Source organism: Manis javanica, chromosome 10 (assembly GCF_040802235.1).
Source record: "Manis javanica isolate MJ-LG chromosome 10, MJ_LKY, whole genome shotgun sequence".
NCBI classification, from domain to species: Eukaryota; Metazoa; Chordata; class Mammalia; order Pholidota; family Manidae; genus Manis; species Manis javanica.
The window spans coordinates 101,071,046-101,084,870 of record NC_133165.1 but is presented as its reverse complement, the minus strand read 5'-3'; the positions used below and the strand labels follow the sequence as shown (position 1 = coordinate 101,084,870).

The following is a 13,825-nucleotide window of genomic DNA, read 5'->3' as shown; positions in this document are numbered from 1 at the left end:
CACAGAAGGGAAACCGTAGGCTGGGGGATTAGCTCTGCCTTCAAGGACTTAATAGCTCAGTTGTAGAAAGAAGACGAGCATGCTCAGAAACTTCAAATAACAACATAAGGGAACGGATCTGAGATAGCAGCTGGGTTTCACATCCCTTGCCAACCAACCCCAGGGAGCCTTTGGTAGCTGCCTCAAGCGTTATGTTAAGAATTCTGAGGTTCTTGCCAGCGTGGGAGGGAAAGAGCACCAATATCGATTAGTGATTTTTTTGTGTGTGTGGGAATGGGGAGTGTGACTATGAGGTTATATTCCAAGTACTTGCCATTCTTAGAAATAACAAAATGCCAGGTGTGACAGATTAGGTAAAAGAGTCATTTCTGGAGAAAGATTTGATGCTAAGTATTAGCTTCTACAAATATGGTAACCAGAGATACTAAGCTGGTCACCCAACATCAAATAAACTGTTCCTTGTTCCAATAAGTTCCTTCATGTGCACTGGGCCATGTGCCTGGATTTAAAGTTCAGAATATATGAGCACCAGTAAGCCTCTATCTACCACCTTGTCTACCATGGAGCTATTTAAGTCTCTTTCCTTTTGGCCTTGCTCATGAAGACCATCCTCTCATGTTCAGTCCATGGCTGCTGTTCAGAGCCTATCACTCTTACGTGCACTTTAGAAAGTCCTTACTAATGTCTTCCACTGCAGCCCCAAGCATCTGAGATTCTCAACAAATGCGCGCCAGATAAAAAGTCATTGAAGACGAAAAATGGATCACCCAGCCAGAAACTGCAGCTTCCATTTATGCCATGTGCCTCCTCTATATTCAGAACTGTGCTAGCTCTGGGATGAATATCAAAGAGATATTTATTAAAACCACAAATAAGGATGGGAAGTTGTGAAAAGTTCCTGTTTGCAAAACTTTATAACTTGGCATAATTGAGATTTTATTCATCCATTCATTTTTATGGAGACTCTACCACAAAGTAGGCACTTGTGTATTAGTTAGAACTTGTGTGGTTCCAAGTGGCAGAAACCTAACTCAAACTCATTTAAGCAGAAGAAGTTATTAATAAGGGATAATAGTCTGTGATGTTTGTGACACCCAGACAGGAATGTGCCCTGGACATGGGAACATCTGAAACCAGAAACTCAAAGACCATTAGGGTTCTCATTTATTCTTCTTGTCTCTGCCTCCATTCACTCTCTTCATTAGTTTCACTCTTCATTCTAGCTAGGGGTCAGCTTCTTCTTTGCGGTGAAAAACATGGGAGCCGATAGCCCCCAAATTTACCAGTACATCTATAAAGCTTGGCTCCTGGCAAGAGACCTTAACATTCTCTCTAGTTCCAAGTTGAAAAATCCCAGGGAGGGATTCTTTGAAGCAGTACAAGTCAGGGAAACTCCAGAGAGTAATGAAACAGCACGGCAGCTCCTGTGGGAACCACAAAGGTGGGGAGCAGAGAGAGAAAATTTCTGAAAGAGGGTGAGCTGCTGAGCAAACAAAACTAGAGGTGACTGTTACATCCTTCCATGTTTATTTTTTCACACCAACTCAACCCAGCTACCTGCCAGTAATTCCATTCATTCACAAGCACCTATGCATTTACTGTCTGCTGTGAGCCAGGCAATGTGCTAGATTTAGGGGATGAAAAGATGACCATGAGGCCTCCTGAGAGTTCTAGGCACTCAGAGATACTGAGAAATACAAAATGCCCTTGGTACAGAACCGCTAGGAAGTTACCGTGTAACTGGAGAAAGAAGGCTGTGCGTTTGGAGTCATCCAGTGGCAAGCTGGGTGCTGTGGATATGAGAGTAGACTATGGTAAGCAGGGTCAGTGAGGCCTGGAAAATTCAGGGGAAGCATCTTGGAGAGGGTGATACGTCTATAGTGTCTTTAGTAGGTGAGGAAGTTTTTGTTTGACTACATGTGCTCTAAGTGCAGGATTTTCACAGCATCACACTGAGGCCCTCTGTTCACGGCTGTCGGCGTCCAGAGGCCATTGGGAATGCGGCCAGCGGCAGGGGGCCATGTTCCTTTCTCAGAGACAGGACTACCACCCACAGCTCTTCTGATAGTCTTGTTTTTAATTGTCACGGCCCGTTGGATGAAGTCCTCTGAGTTTGATGCAAGTTCAGAATAATTCAAGGATTAACTCATCTTTCTGGGCTCAAGGAGCTACACAAGCAACATCTGGTACAGCCTGCAGAGGGATTCTTCACCCAAGGAGTTTCAGATTTCAACATGTGAGCCATTGTCCTGAATAACATCATCGACGGGAAACAGCACTCAGAGACCTCATCTCATAGCAAAAGCTCTGTGTAACACCTCGTGGTCATGTTTTGCACATGACAATAATAAATGGTGCAAACTGTAACAGGTTCTTTATCACTTTGTTTCTTGCCAAAAGGAATAAATTGCATACTGATGGGGTTGAAATCCTCCTGTAGGTTCCCTTTGGGGCCATTCCATAGCCCATCTGAGCACGTTAGTAACACCCTCCCCGTACCTGGACCAGCCCAGTCTCTCATTTTACTGTAGTCACAGGAACTCTCTTGGTCCGTTTCTTTGTCAGATCCCATCTGTCACCTCCCTGTCTGCCCAGGCTCTCTGGAAAATCTTTGGTTGGGACCGTTTTCTTGTCTCTCGGTAAATCCTGGCTTTATCCCTCCATACCGTTTTTGGTACTCCTGGCCTTGCCCTCTGCATTGCAGCTTTAGACCCAGCACTCCTGGAGTTCTCTCCAAGGTCAAGATTTTGCCAGCTTCTTAAATGTGGAATACTATACTGCTAATAGTTGGGTGCTAAGTGTCAGGTATATTATTTATGGAGGGGGAGGCACTATTATCATCGCCCATGATTCATCAGTGAGGAAAATGAGACCCAGAGTTTGAGTGAATTGCCCAGTTACAACATATAAACTCATGTTTGTCTCACTTCTAAAGCTGTGCTCTTTTTAAGGGATAAATCTAGGGACCCAAGAATACGGTCATGGGAGTCCTTATTTCCAGGTGTGAAGGGAGAAGGAAAGAGAAATGGAAAACACCAAGAATAGTGGCTCTGAATTCAAAGAAAGGGAATTTTGAGACATGGTGAATTGTGTCTACACCAGAACAGGTTGGAGAATTTTGAGACCACTGGCATGAAAAAAGCTGTTGGCAAATGTTTGTAGGGCAGTGGGTCTGGAAGAGGTTAGGAAATGGGTAGAACAACCAGACAGCAAACAAAAGGAAAGACATCAGACAGAGGATGGGATGAAGGAGAGGGCTGATCTGTATCTACTAAACTTGAAACTCGGGGGCTGAGGCACAGGAACTGTTTTAACAAGCTCTCTGGTGATTCTGATACATTAAAGGTTGTGGACCTCTGCCACAGTACGGTTTCTCAGCCTTGGCTGCACCCTGGGACACCACCCGGAGCACCGCTGCTTCTACTCCATTTTCGAAATGGATTTCATTGCTCCAGGCAATGGTGCTTTACAGACAGAGTTCTCCAGGTGATTCTAACGTACAGCCTGAGTTGAAAATCAGTGCTTCAGTCAAAGAGGTGGAAGGGGTAATGATAGCTGCAGTGCAAGCTCTGGCTGTGCTGGGCATTGTGCTAAGAGCATACTTTTCAAGCTTTAATGGGCCTGAGAGAGCCCAGCAAACCCCAGGGGCTTCACAGCCACTGCTCTAATGAATCCTCGTGACAAGTCACATACCGTAAGGCAGTACCCTCATTATTCACATTTTACAGATGAAGACACTAAGGTTCCAAGAGGTTACCAGACTTGCTCGGGATGTCACAGCAAGGAGATGGCAAAACTGGAACTTGAAATTCAGACTCTAAAGTGCCACAAATATGGCCACTTTCACCATTATTAAGTGTACAAATTCAGCAGCATTAAGTATATTTGCAGTGTCATGCAAGCACCACCACTATCCACTTCCAGAATCTTTTCTTCGTTCCTGACAGAAACTCTGTACCCATTAAATAACTCTCCACTCTCCTCTCCCTACAGCCCCTGGTAACCTCTATACTGCCGCCTCTATGAATCCAAGTATTCATTCCAAATCCGATAGGCTCAAAGAAGAAATGGAAGTGCTGAAATTGATACATTTTTCTTCCCTGAATGAGGGTATCTCTGAATTAAGTGAGGCCCCCACCTGCAGCCCATGCTCCCAAAATGCTGAACACCTTGTAATTCCCACCAAACAGCACGTTCTTTCTTGCCTGTTGAGCCCCAGCACAGGTGAACCCCTCCCACTGGGTGTAGCTTTTCCCACTTTGCCTTCGTTTAGAAAACTGTCTCCTCCTCTGCATCTTCCCGCAAGGCATGACCGTCCCTGGGGATCTGAGCCAAGTGTCAGAACCAGCTTAGTCCCTTAGCCCAGGATTTGCAGACTATTGGGCACTCTGATCACCTAGGCATCTTGTTAAAATGCACATTTGGACTTAGTGAGTCTGGGGCAGAGCCCCAAGATTCTGCATTCCTACCAAGGTTCCAGGTGACGCCCATTGTTGCTGGTCCCCAGACCACACTTTGAGCTGCAAGATCAAAGAGTGCAGGATTTCACCACAACATATTTTGCTGTGGTGTTTCCTTGGCTGTTTTTCCACTCCACTGTAAACACCTTAAGGGCAGAAACCCATCTTTTTGTTGTTATATTCCAGAGTCTAATATTGCATCAACCCACAGAAACTCTCAATAAAAGTTGAATGAATAAATAAAGGAGCTCACAGGCTGGAAGGTTTAAAAATGAACCAGATCTGTGAAGAGCTTCGTAAACCATACTAAGGAACTTGAAATTTATCCTTATGAAGTGACAGGGAGCCACTGTAAGATTTGAAGTAAGAAGGTGATAAATCAAATGTTTATGTGCAGTGTGTAAGATGTGTTAGAAAGGATCAAGACTGAAATCAAGGGAACAATAGTGAGCTACTGGAGGAGTCCAAGCAAATAATTGTGAAGGCTGGTACTAAGACGATGATGGTGGGAATGGAGAGGAAGTAGAGGATTCAAGACCGTAGATGAATTGACCATGCATCCCCATTTGCCTCAGACAGACCCAGTTTACTCTGGGTGCCATTATTCATAGTGTCCCTTTCATTCTGCCAAATACCATGGTTTGGCTGATAATTATCTGCTCACCCTGTGCATGAGGTAGGGGTGGGGAGTGGAGTGAGCAATCTGGGATGTGACTCAAGTTTCTGCTCTGGGTGACCTGATGGATGGTAACAAACATCATTCAGCAAGCTAGGTCCGCTAGGAGGAGAAGCAGTGGGAAGAGAAGTTTCTCTTTAAAATAAAAATAGTTAAGCTAAATAGCAAGTTATTAGTATTAAATACATTGCAATTAACAGCGTAACAAAAATTTCAGAGGAGACACACAAATGGCTGAAGTTTTGGGAATACAGATCTAACTATCTCCAAATTGAGAACATCCTTCCTCCCTGAAGCTCTGGGTGAAGTTAGTCTCAGAGCAGTTTATTAGAAAAATGTTCTAATCTTTCATTCAGAGCAACTGCAGATGGGAAGTCAACATGGCCAGTTAATTCTGATTTTGTTACTCACTCCCATTTGCTTCCTTTTAAGTCGCTGTTGCACCTATTCCCTACACCGAATGACTTTGGAGTTACCTTCAGGATTAACCGCATCACAATAGATAGTTGTTTGGACAGTCAGTATAATAACATACAACCCCAAAGCCTAGTTAATTGAGTCAGAAGAACACATTCCCTGGTTTGACCTGAGACAAAGGTCAAGGAACACCAAAATGTCCTGCCTCTTCTACAAGCCACACGACTCAATATCCTGACTAAACTCTATTCATACTTGCCAACGCGTCAAATCTTTTCCTCCCCCTACATGTCAACAACTAGGTAATTACTTAATAAACCTCAGAACATACCCTTGCTTCTTCTCTTGGCCAGAGAGACCTGGGATTTTACTGGTTTCAGTTTCAAGGTGGCTCTTACTTAAGGGTTCCAAGTGCGGTCAAGCCCTTGGAGAATAAATTCACCTGCTGGAGCTTTTTAAGGGAGCTTTCAAACAAAACTGTGGCTTTTCAAGTATTAAGAGGAAATGACAGACTGAACTAAGCTCAGGATTCATTTTAATACACGTGTTAAAGGTTATGTTAGCAGCTGTCAAATCACTGGCCAACTCTAAATACATCACTCTTCGCCTTAAATCAGAAGTCTTGCGTGGTACCTGGAACTGGCTACTCTGGGCCAACTCTGAGCAAAAAGTTTGTTCGAGAAGGTTAAAGCTGTCTTCTGGCCATTCCTGTCATTTGTGCTAATATTAGCCTGATAAGCAAGAGAGCTGGAACCAGGGACCCTAAGTCCTGAGGCCTTCACTGCTTCCTGCTGCTGGAAGCTCAGAGAAATCTTACTGGGCACTTGAGGTCTGATGCCAACACCATACCATGCATCTGACAAGTGGGACCACTGAGGACTTCTTTTACCCAGCCTGGGACAGCCTAAACGGTCTTTACTCTGGGCTCCACCATGTCTTCTCCCTTGGGAAGTAGAGAGCAGAAGTTCCTTTCCAAACAGAAGACAACATGAAATCCATCTTACAACAGCAACTAGAAGCAAAAGATACTAAGGTGACAGTCCTAAGAAAGCACACCTCACAGTGGCCAGAACATTAATCATATAGAAAGCCCCCTCCTCCCACCACCCCGAGGCTCACTGCCCGATGAACCCCTTGGCCATTTCTGTGTTCCTCCTCTGGGGTCGTGCATGGGTGGAGGGCTAATTGCAAACTCCCACCGAAGAGCAGGTGTGCCATGCAAGCCCTCCCTCTCTATTGTGTTTCTACCTCTGATTCCCACCACCTGCCCCCTCCCCATTTTTGAAGCAGTAACACAGAGACATTTCACCCATTTGTCTAAACTTGCCAGTTTAGGCATTTCACTCCTCAGGACCTTATAAGGCCCTAGAAAAGCCGACAGATTCATTTTCACATGGTAATGGTTGATGATCACATTGTTCTGGTGCAAAAGGTTGCTGGTAGGAGTCCCAGCCCTGGGTTTGGTCTTGGCCCCATCACTGGGTACCTGGTGACAATCTCACTGCACCTTAATTTACTTGAATGAGGCTAATTATGAGAAAATGCCCTTTTCAGTGTCTTTGATTTGGTTAGATGCTCAATCAATGTTAACAGAACCTTAGTAATAATGCAAGCAGGCAAAGAAATACCGGTGGTGTTTGAGCAAAAGTTCATTAATACCTGGTACTGAACAAAATTGTGCTGCCTTTCCTTAGGTAGTTCTAAAACAATTTTCCTTTTCAAAATGACAAAAGGATTTTTAGGACAGTGAAACTTTTCTGTATGATACTATGATGGTGGATACAAGCCATTATACATTAACATTCATCAAACCCATAGTGTATCCACCAGGAGTGAACCCTAATGTACATGATGAACTTTGGTGACTTAGGTTTATCAACCGTTTATTAATACAAGTACCATTCTGGTAGCGGGTGTGGGTATGGGGGAGGATGTGCACGGGGGCAAGCTGAGGAATGCTGTACTTTCCCCTCAATTTTGCTGCGAACCGAAACTACCCTAAAAAGTTAAGTTTATTAATTATCTTAAGTGGCATAAAAGGTACATTTAAACAAAATTAAAGCCTATTATTTCTAAGTAAGTTTTTTAAAGTCTCTCAAAGCTGGACTTTCCATTCTCTCTCTTTGTGGCCTCTGTGTTGCTGTGTCCCCCTTCACTGGGTCATTTCATACTGACCACCAAGCTACGAGGTCAGGGAGGGCCAAAAGGTCTGGATTCGCCTGCTGCTCTGTAATGCCTCAGTTTTCCAGAAGGGGGAAAGGGAACACTGCGGTTGATGACTCATGTCTATAAAAGCAGCATGTTCTCAGAAGATAAGGAAGTGTAAGCCGCAGCCCTACAAGGAGATACCAACTAGAGAAAGTGGATACAAAAGAGATGAGATTAGAAGAGGCAAGATCACAATGACAAACCCGGTGAGACAAAGACGCTCTTGACCATGAAAAGGCGAGGAGGAGCCGGAGGGGATGAGGCAGAAGAGGCTCCGCTGCCCACAGAGAGGGGAGCAGACAGCGTCCCCTCCCTGCCCTAGGTGTTCACATCAAAGGCAGAACGCGGGAGAGTGTCTGTGGGATAGTGACACGGTTAGTGGGCCTCTGTCCCACACATTTGTGAATCCACATTGGTGCCAGCTGATGAATGAATGAGTCACCAAGATAAAGTGAACGTGAGAATCAGCACCCTCAGTTCAGAAGGGTGACCAGTGGGAAAGATTTGCCAACAAAAAATGCTCAAGTGAAAAAGTTCTAAAGGCAAGACAACTATTTGTCAAATTACAGATGCAGTTCCCATTTGTCCCAGCCTCCCCACCATGGGACTCTCTCCCACAGAGGTCCTCACATGTGTGAGATGATGTATGTATAAGGGCATTCACTTGTAATTGCAAAAGTTTGGAAGCCACACAATTGTTCATCAAAGAGGGGGCTTGTTACGGATAAGTAATGACACAGCCAGACAGTGGAATACCATACAGGTGTAAAGAGAACAAACTAAAAACAGTGAGGAAGCTCTCCATGTGTCAATGAGGAAACATGTGCAAACACACTGCTTTGTCAAAAAAGGCAGGCTCAGAACTGTTTGTACAGTGTGCTACATTTAGGGCAGAAGTCAAAAGGGTAACATTTGAAAATCAGTGGGTTTCTGCCTGAATTTACATAAAAAGTGTACATCAGCAAGAAGAGGGGTGAATTGAGTAAATGTGGGTAGAGAAAGGTACAAAACAAAGGCTTTTCATGGAATACTTTTTCATGCTGTTTTGATTTTTTGATCACCTGAATATGCAACTGATTCGAAATGTTTAAAATAAGAATGAATGGTTCAGAGAGCAAGGGCTGTGAGAGGGAGATGAGTCCCCACCTATCTAGACATTATCTTCCCACCCTACCACGGTAAGTCCAGGTAACAGTAGTTTACCGTATTTGTGTGCTAGAACTCGGGTCTTTGTATCAGGGCTCTTATGGGGATAAGCATCAGAAATCCAACTCAAGTTTACTGAAGTTTAAAAGAGATTCTAGCCACTCACGTAACTGGAGTTGAGGTGGGCTGGCTTTGGGGATGGTAGGGCACAGAGCACTGCGCATTGTGGAGGGACTGCCGAAGCCACAGGCTTACGAGGCATCTCGTGGCAGCCTGGCTCCCACCACGAAGCAAACTTGGTTGGTATGTCCTTCAGCATTTTCAAGCATCAATTCTGGATGTCACAGTCACACACACCCCATATGAGTCTGGCATCCTGCTGCCCTTCGTTTTAGAAGATGAGTCTCCTGGGGGTGATTAAGGAGAGTCGAAAGTTGCTCCTTCAGGGCTTGAGGCTGTGGTCGCTCTCTTGTGCAAGAGACAGGACACAGACGCATGACATTCTGGCCTTGAGAATGCGGGGCATTCAGAGCCAGACCAAGAGTATGTGTGTGGGGAGACAGCCGGGCTTACTGGCCTGCCAGAATCAGGGAGTGGGAGACAATGGGATACCACTTATCTCCCTCCCACTCCTCCTGGCTCATTCCAGGCCCCAACACCAGACCAGGATGTCTCCAACTGAATAAAAAATGGGAACATGGGACAATGCCACATGTAAGGGATGTTAGGAAACCCAAACACAGCACAGCACTGATGCGCTTAATTTGATTTATGAAATGCAATTTCTGTGGAATTCTTTGTCAGTGTTTTTTTTAAAAAAAAAAAAAAACACCCCCCCCCCGCCCCCACTTGATTAGAAGTCAGACAAACTAGAATCGCAGACGGCATGTGTTGCCATCTGGTAGTGAACTTCTTGCAGGTCACTGAACCTCTCTTTGCCTTAGTTTCCTCATCTGAAACGCATGACAGTTAACGGCTGAGCCAGCCTCACAGAGGTGATAGGAATACAAGCTTGAGAAGGTATAAACATAACTTTGAAGTTCCCTGGAGGCATGTTTAGTACCTAAAGGGCTTACATTTCCTTTTTTCTAACCTGAAAAGACTGTCAGCAAGTATAATTTGGTTTACTCTGAAACAAGGTAGGCTGGCTTTCCTGGCTTCAGAGGTGTGAGGAACTTTAATTCCAGAGGGGAATCTGCTGCTTTGTGTCTGTCCAAGATCCAGTGCCCATCCCTTTCTTCTGGGAAACAGCTTTCACCCACCATCAGCCCTGTAGTTTGGGCCATGTTGACCCTCCCCTGCTCCAGAGGTGGACATGTGACAGAGTCTGATTAATTGGAGCGCCACACGTCCCTGGGCCACAGACCGGCCATGTGATCCAAACCAGCCAGTCAGAGGCGGTGGGTTTCAACTTGCAGACTTTTGTTGAACTACTGAGAATTCCTGCCTTTTCACTGGATAATTTGTAGGCCTGGGTCCTGTAGAAGCCATCTCACCCCCACCAGGGAAAAGCCTGCCTCAGAAACATACCAACAGGGAGAAAAGCAGAGCTGAAAGAGAGCATAGATGGAGTCCTGGTAGTAATTCTGGATCCAGCCATTCCCCAAACCAGCTATGGCCCTGGACTTCTCTCTTATTTGAGTCAACAGACGCCCCTTTCCCCTCCAATTCAGCAAATTTGAATTGTATTTCTGGGTGCCTTCAAACCTACGAGTCTTGACTGATGCAAGCTTCTGATACTAATGTTCAAGAATCTCTACAAAGATGAGCCACTGTGCCCATGTGCAAAGCTCTACGGTCAAGAAAACAAGGCTCAAACTACTACACCTTTATAGAGTCCAAGTGAAGCTAGAATTATTTCCCCAATAAATACACTTCATAGTAGTACCCAGTTGACATATTATAATTTAACAGACACACAAATTGCTAAAATAAAGAAATATTTCATTTTATTTTACTCTTTCAGCCATGAGGTCCAAGGAAATGCAAGTTCATGGAAATTAGAAATAATTACAAAATGTGGTTAAGACCAGCTTTAGAGGTTTCATGGACTCAGCAGAATGTGATTGTCTGGAGTGATTTCTGGCCCTCTCAGTTTGCCAGGCCAGGTGTACCATTTTGTCTAGCCCCATGTTAACAATTTCTGGTAACTGTCCAGGTTGAAGAGAGTTGTCATAGGATGGTGAGGCTCAAACAACTGAAATGTTTACAGTACACAAAAGCAAAGCAGTCAACATTACCGGGTGATACACACTATTTGTTTATTACTTAACTACTAAACCAGAATAACTCTCTTTATACAGCACTACAAATATCCCTAGTCATTCCTTCCTTTGCTCACCCATTCATGCACTCAATAAATACTTATTAAGCACCCACTGTGTACCAGAAGGCACCCTGATAAATATTGGAGTTACAGTGATACAGATTAAGGCACATACTCTGACCTCAAGGAGCTCCCAATCAAATCTTGCAGAGAGATGTGGGAATGAAGGACAGGGCATCAGGTGAAGTGTTGATAACAGAAGTCTGTTCAAAGTGGGACCCAACCACGGATTCATTCTATTATGGGTTCCACAGTACAGGTATGCGGCACCCCAGCCCCTCTGCAGAGCAAGGAATGCTTGACACAGCTTTCATCAGTCTTTTAGTGTTACAATGGGGATCCACAGCGTTCAGACAAGGCACAACAGATCCAGAAGTGGTTACAGGCTTCTAATTGCTGAACACAGAAGGCAAGCACAGTCTGTGCCTGCATAAGTGGCTGACCAAAGCTGCTTCTCACTCACTCAACAAACAGTTATTGCAGAGCCAGCACATGCTCACCAGTCCCAGATTCCCCGCAAGGCTCCTCTGGCCTTGGTACATCCCCTCAAGGTCTAGACCCACATGGCCAGAAGCAGGTTTGGGGTCCAGAGGACCTGTGAAGGAGACTTCCTTGTCTTACTCTTCTAACCTACACCTTAACATTTCAAGGCCCACTTTTTCCTCTGGAATGACTTGCTTTTCAAAAGGGGGTGTCTGTGGGGTCATAACAAAGGTCCTGATTCCCTTTTCATACAGTGTGCAAATATCCAGCCACAGGCAAGAAAAGGAGGAAAAAAACGGTTCCCTGTGCCCTCTCCCATCAGCTCTCTTGGCCCTGTGTTCTCTTCAGCATGCTTATGGGCATAAAATAAATCTGAGATGTGAGCTGAAGCTCACATCTGAGTCAGACTATATATATCAAGTTATATCAGCAACAAAGGGTGGTTTTATAAATGGTATTTTTAATGCTTTTCACAGGTTGGAATTTTGTAGAAGTTTAGTATTAACTGAAGGTCTCCTTATAACCCGACCTTCCACAAATGTTCCCTGAGATACTTTCCCTCCTTGCACATCTAGCAAAGATGATAACCCGGAATCCATTGAGGTTTTCCTGTTAGTTGCTCACCTCCATTTATTCTGTTATTATAAGGCTTTTGATTTCTAATCTGCCTTGCTGAATCCACCCATCCCACCTGGAATTACACCCACCGTGGACTTCCAATTGGCAGCAAGAGTAAAAGCTGCAGCTCTGTGAGCAGGCAGGCCCATGGAGAGGCAGATTTTAAAACCTGAGGTCTTCTGTGTTCACTTTGAGTTAATGTGCATAGTGATTTTAAGGCTTTTCAATAGAAGCATTTTGCTTAGTTCATCTAAAAACCACAGTATCTTAGTGTTAATGTATTAACTAAATCTTTATGATCATTATAAACTGTATTCTATAAATGCTCTCATGATATAAAATTAGTTCATTGGCTAAAAATGAATTTTAAAAATGAATATTCCCTGATATTTTGTTTTGTGAATTCCTCCTTTAGTGTATTTCCATAACTCACTCACATACCAAGAAAAAACAACAGAATCTGTACAAAAATAAGAGCTCTCCATCCTCTGTAATACCTTATCTTTTCTGAAATGAATTTGTTAATATAAAAAAGTATCTATTTAAAAAATTATAAAAATATTGCTACAAAGTCATAAGTGCTTTGCATTCGCTAGGAAACCATACCTTTGGAAATAGTACAACTACTGGGAATTCTTAACGAAATTCAAGTCCTGGATATGCCGCAGGTGCATTCCACTCAGGGCAGCAGTAAAACCCTGTCTGTCTTCTGCACCACTTCTAAAAATTGTAACTTATCACTGAGTGAGATATAATTCTTCTTTCTTCAAATATCATCATTGATTTCTGTGGATATCCTTAGGGTGACACTCTATTTAAAAAAAGAAAAAAGATATAAAAGCAGGTAGATAATTCCAATGCCAGCTATGAAACTCTCAATAGCTTTCCACCCCCTCAGAGATGACCTTGCTCTGGTTTGTGTAAAGCTTGATCTGGGTCCTGTAGCGGTTCCTGGATTTCTATATACCCTTTTAGCTAATAATTCACTTGTTTCAAAATGTAAGATTTTCCCTGTTGCCACATCTGATGAGGGCCCACCTTCTGTCTGCCTTGGGAATGTTTTTTCAACACACACTTTTATCTTCTAAGAAGATGTATTTCCTATTATTTGGGCAATAACCAGTAAATGAGACCGCTTTAGAAAGAAAATAACCAGGATATATGACTATAAGCATCAAATGGCAGAGGACACACGAACATGTCACTGTCTGGGAAAGCTCCTAAAGATGTCTGTGTTCGGGAATAAACTAAGTTGCACAATAGTTAACTTATTTTTTCAAACACATAAAGGTAAAAAGAAACAGTGCTCTTACTTTTTTAATGCAAGAAATGTCCTATGGATTTCTACTAATCCTAATTGTCAGCTATTTATTGCACCTAAGTTGATATATACCCACCTGAAAATCTTGGATGAATGTTAGGAAGTAGAAAATAAAACCAAAGGCCACTGTCCATTCACAGATTGCACTCACTACATGAAATACATAATCC

The 13,825-nt window shown here is 43.7% G+C and overlaps 1 protein-coding gene across 4 annotated transcripts in view; it reads right to left on the bottom strand.

The window, feature by feature from the left end:
• Window positions 1-13,825, bottom strand: part of DRAM1 (DNA damage regulated autophagy modulator 1) — a 73,211-nt gene that overhangs the window by 23,186 nt on the left and 36,200 nt on the right. For 2 of the 4 annotated variants that reach the window (XM_017681281.3, XM_017681291.3), the window contains exons 6-7: window positions 13,732-13,824; window positions 10,835-13,145 (exon numbers count right to left, since the gene is read on the bottom strand). The exons of 1 other annotated variant lie outside the window; for it this stretch is intronic. In XM_017681281.3, the coding sequence (XP_017536770.1) occupies window positions 13,101-13,145; window positions 13,732-13,824 (138 nt within the window). In that variant the 3' untranslated portion in view covers window positions 10,835-13,100. Of the gene's footprint in view, window positions 1-10,834; window positions 13,146-13,731; window position 13,825 lie in introns of those variants that run through there. One more of the 4 variants, XM_073213719.1, reaches the window with a different exon arrangement.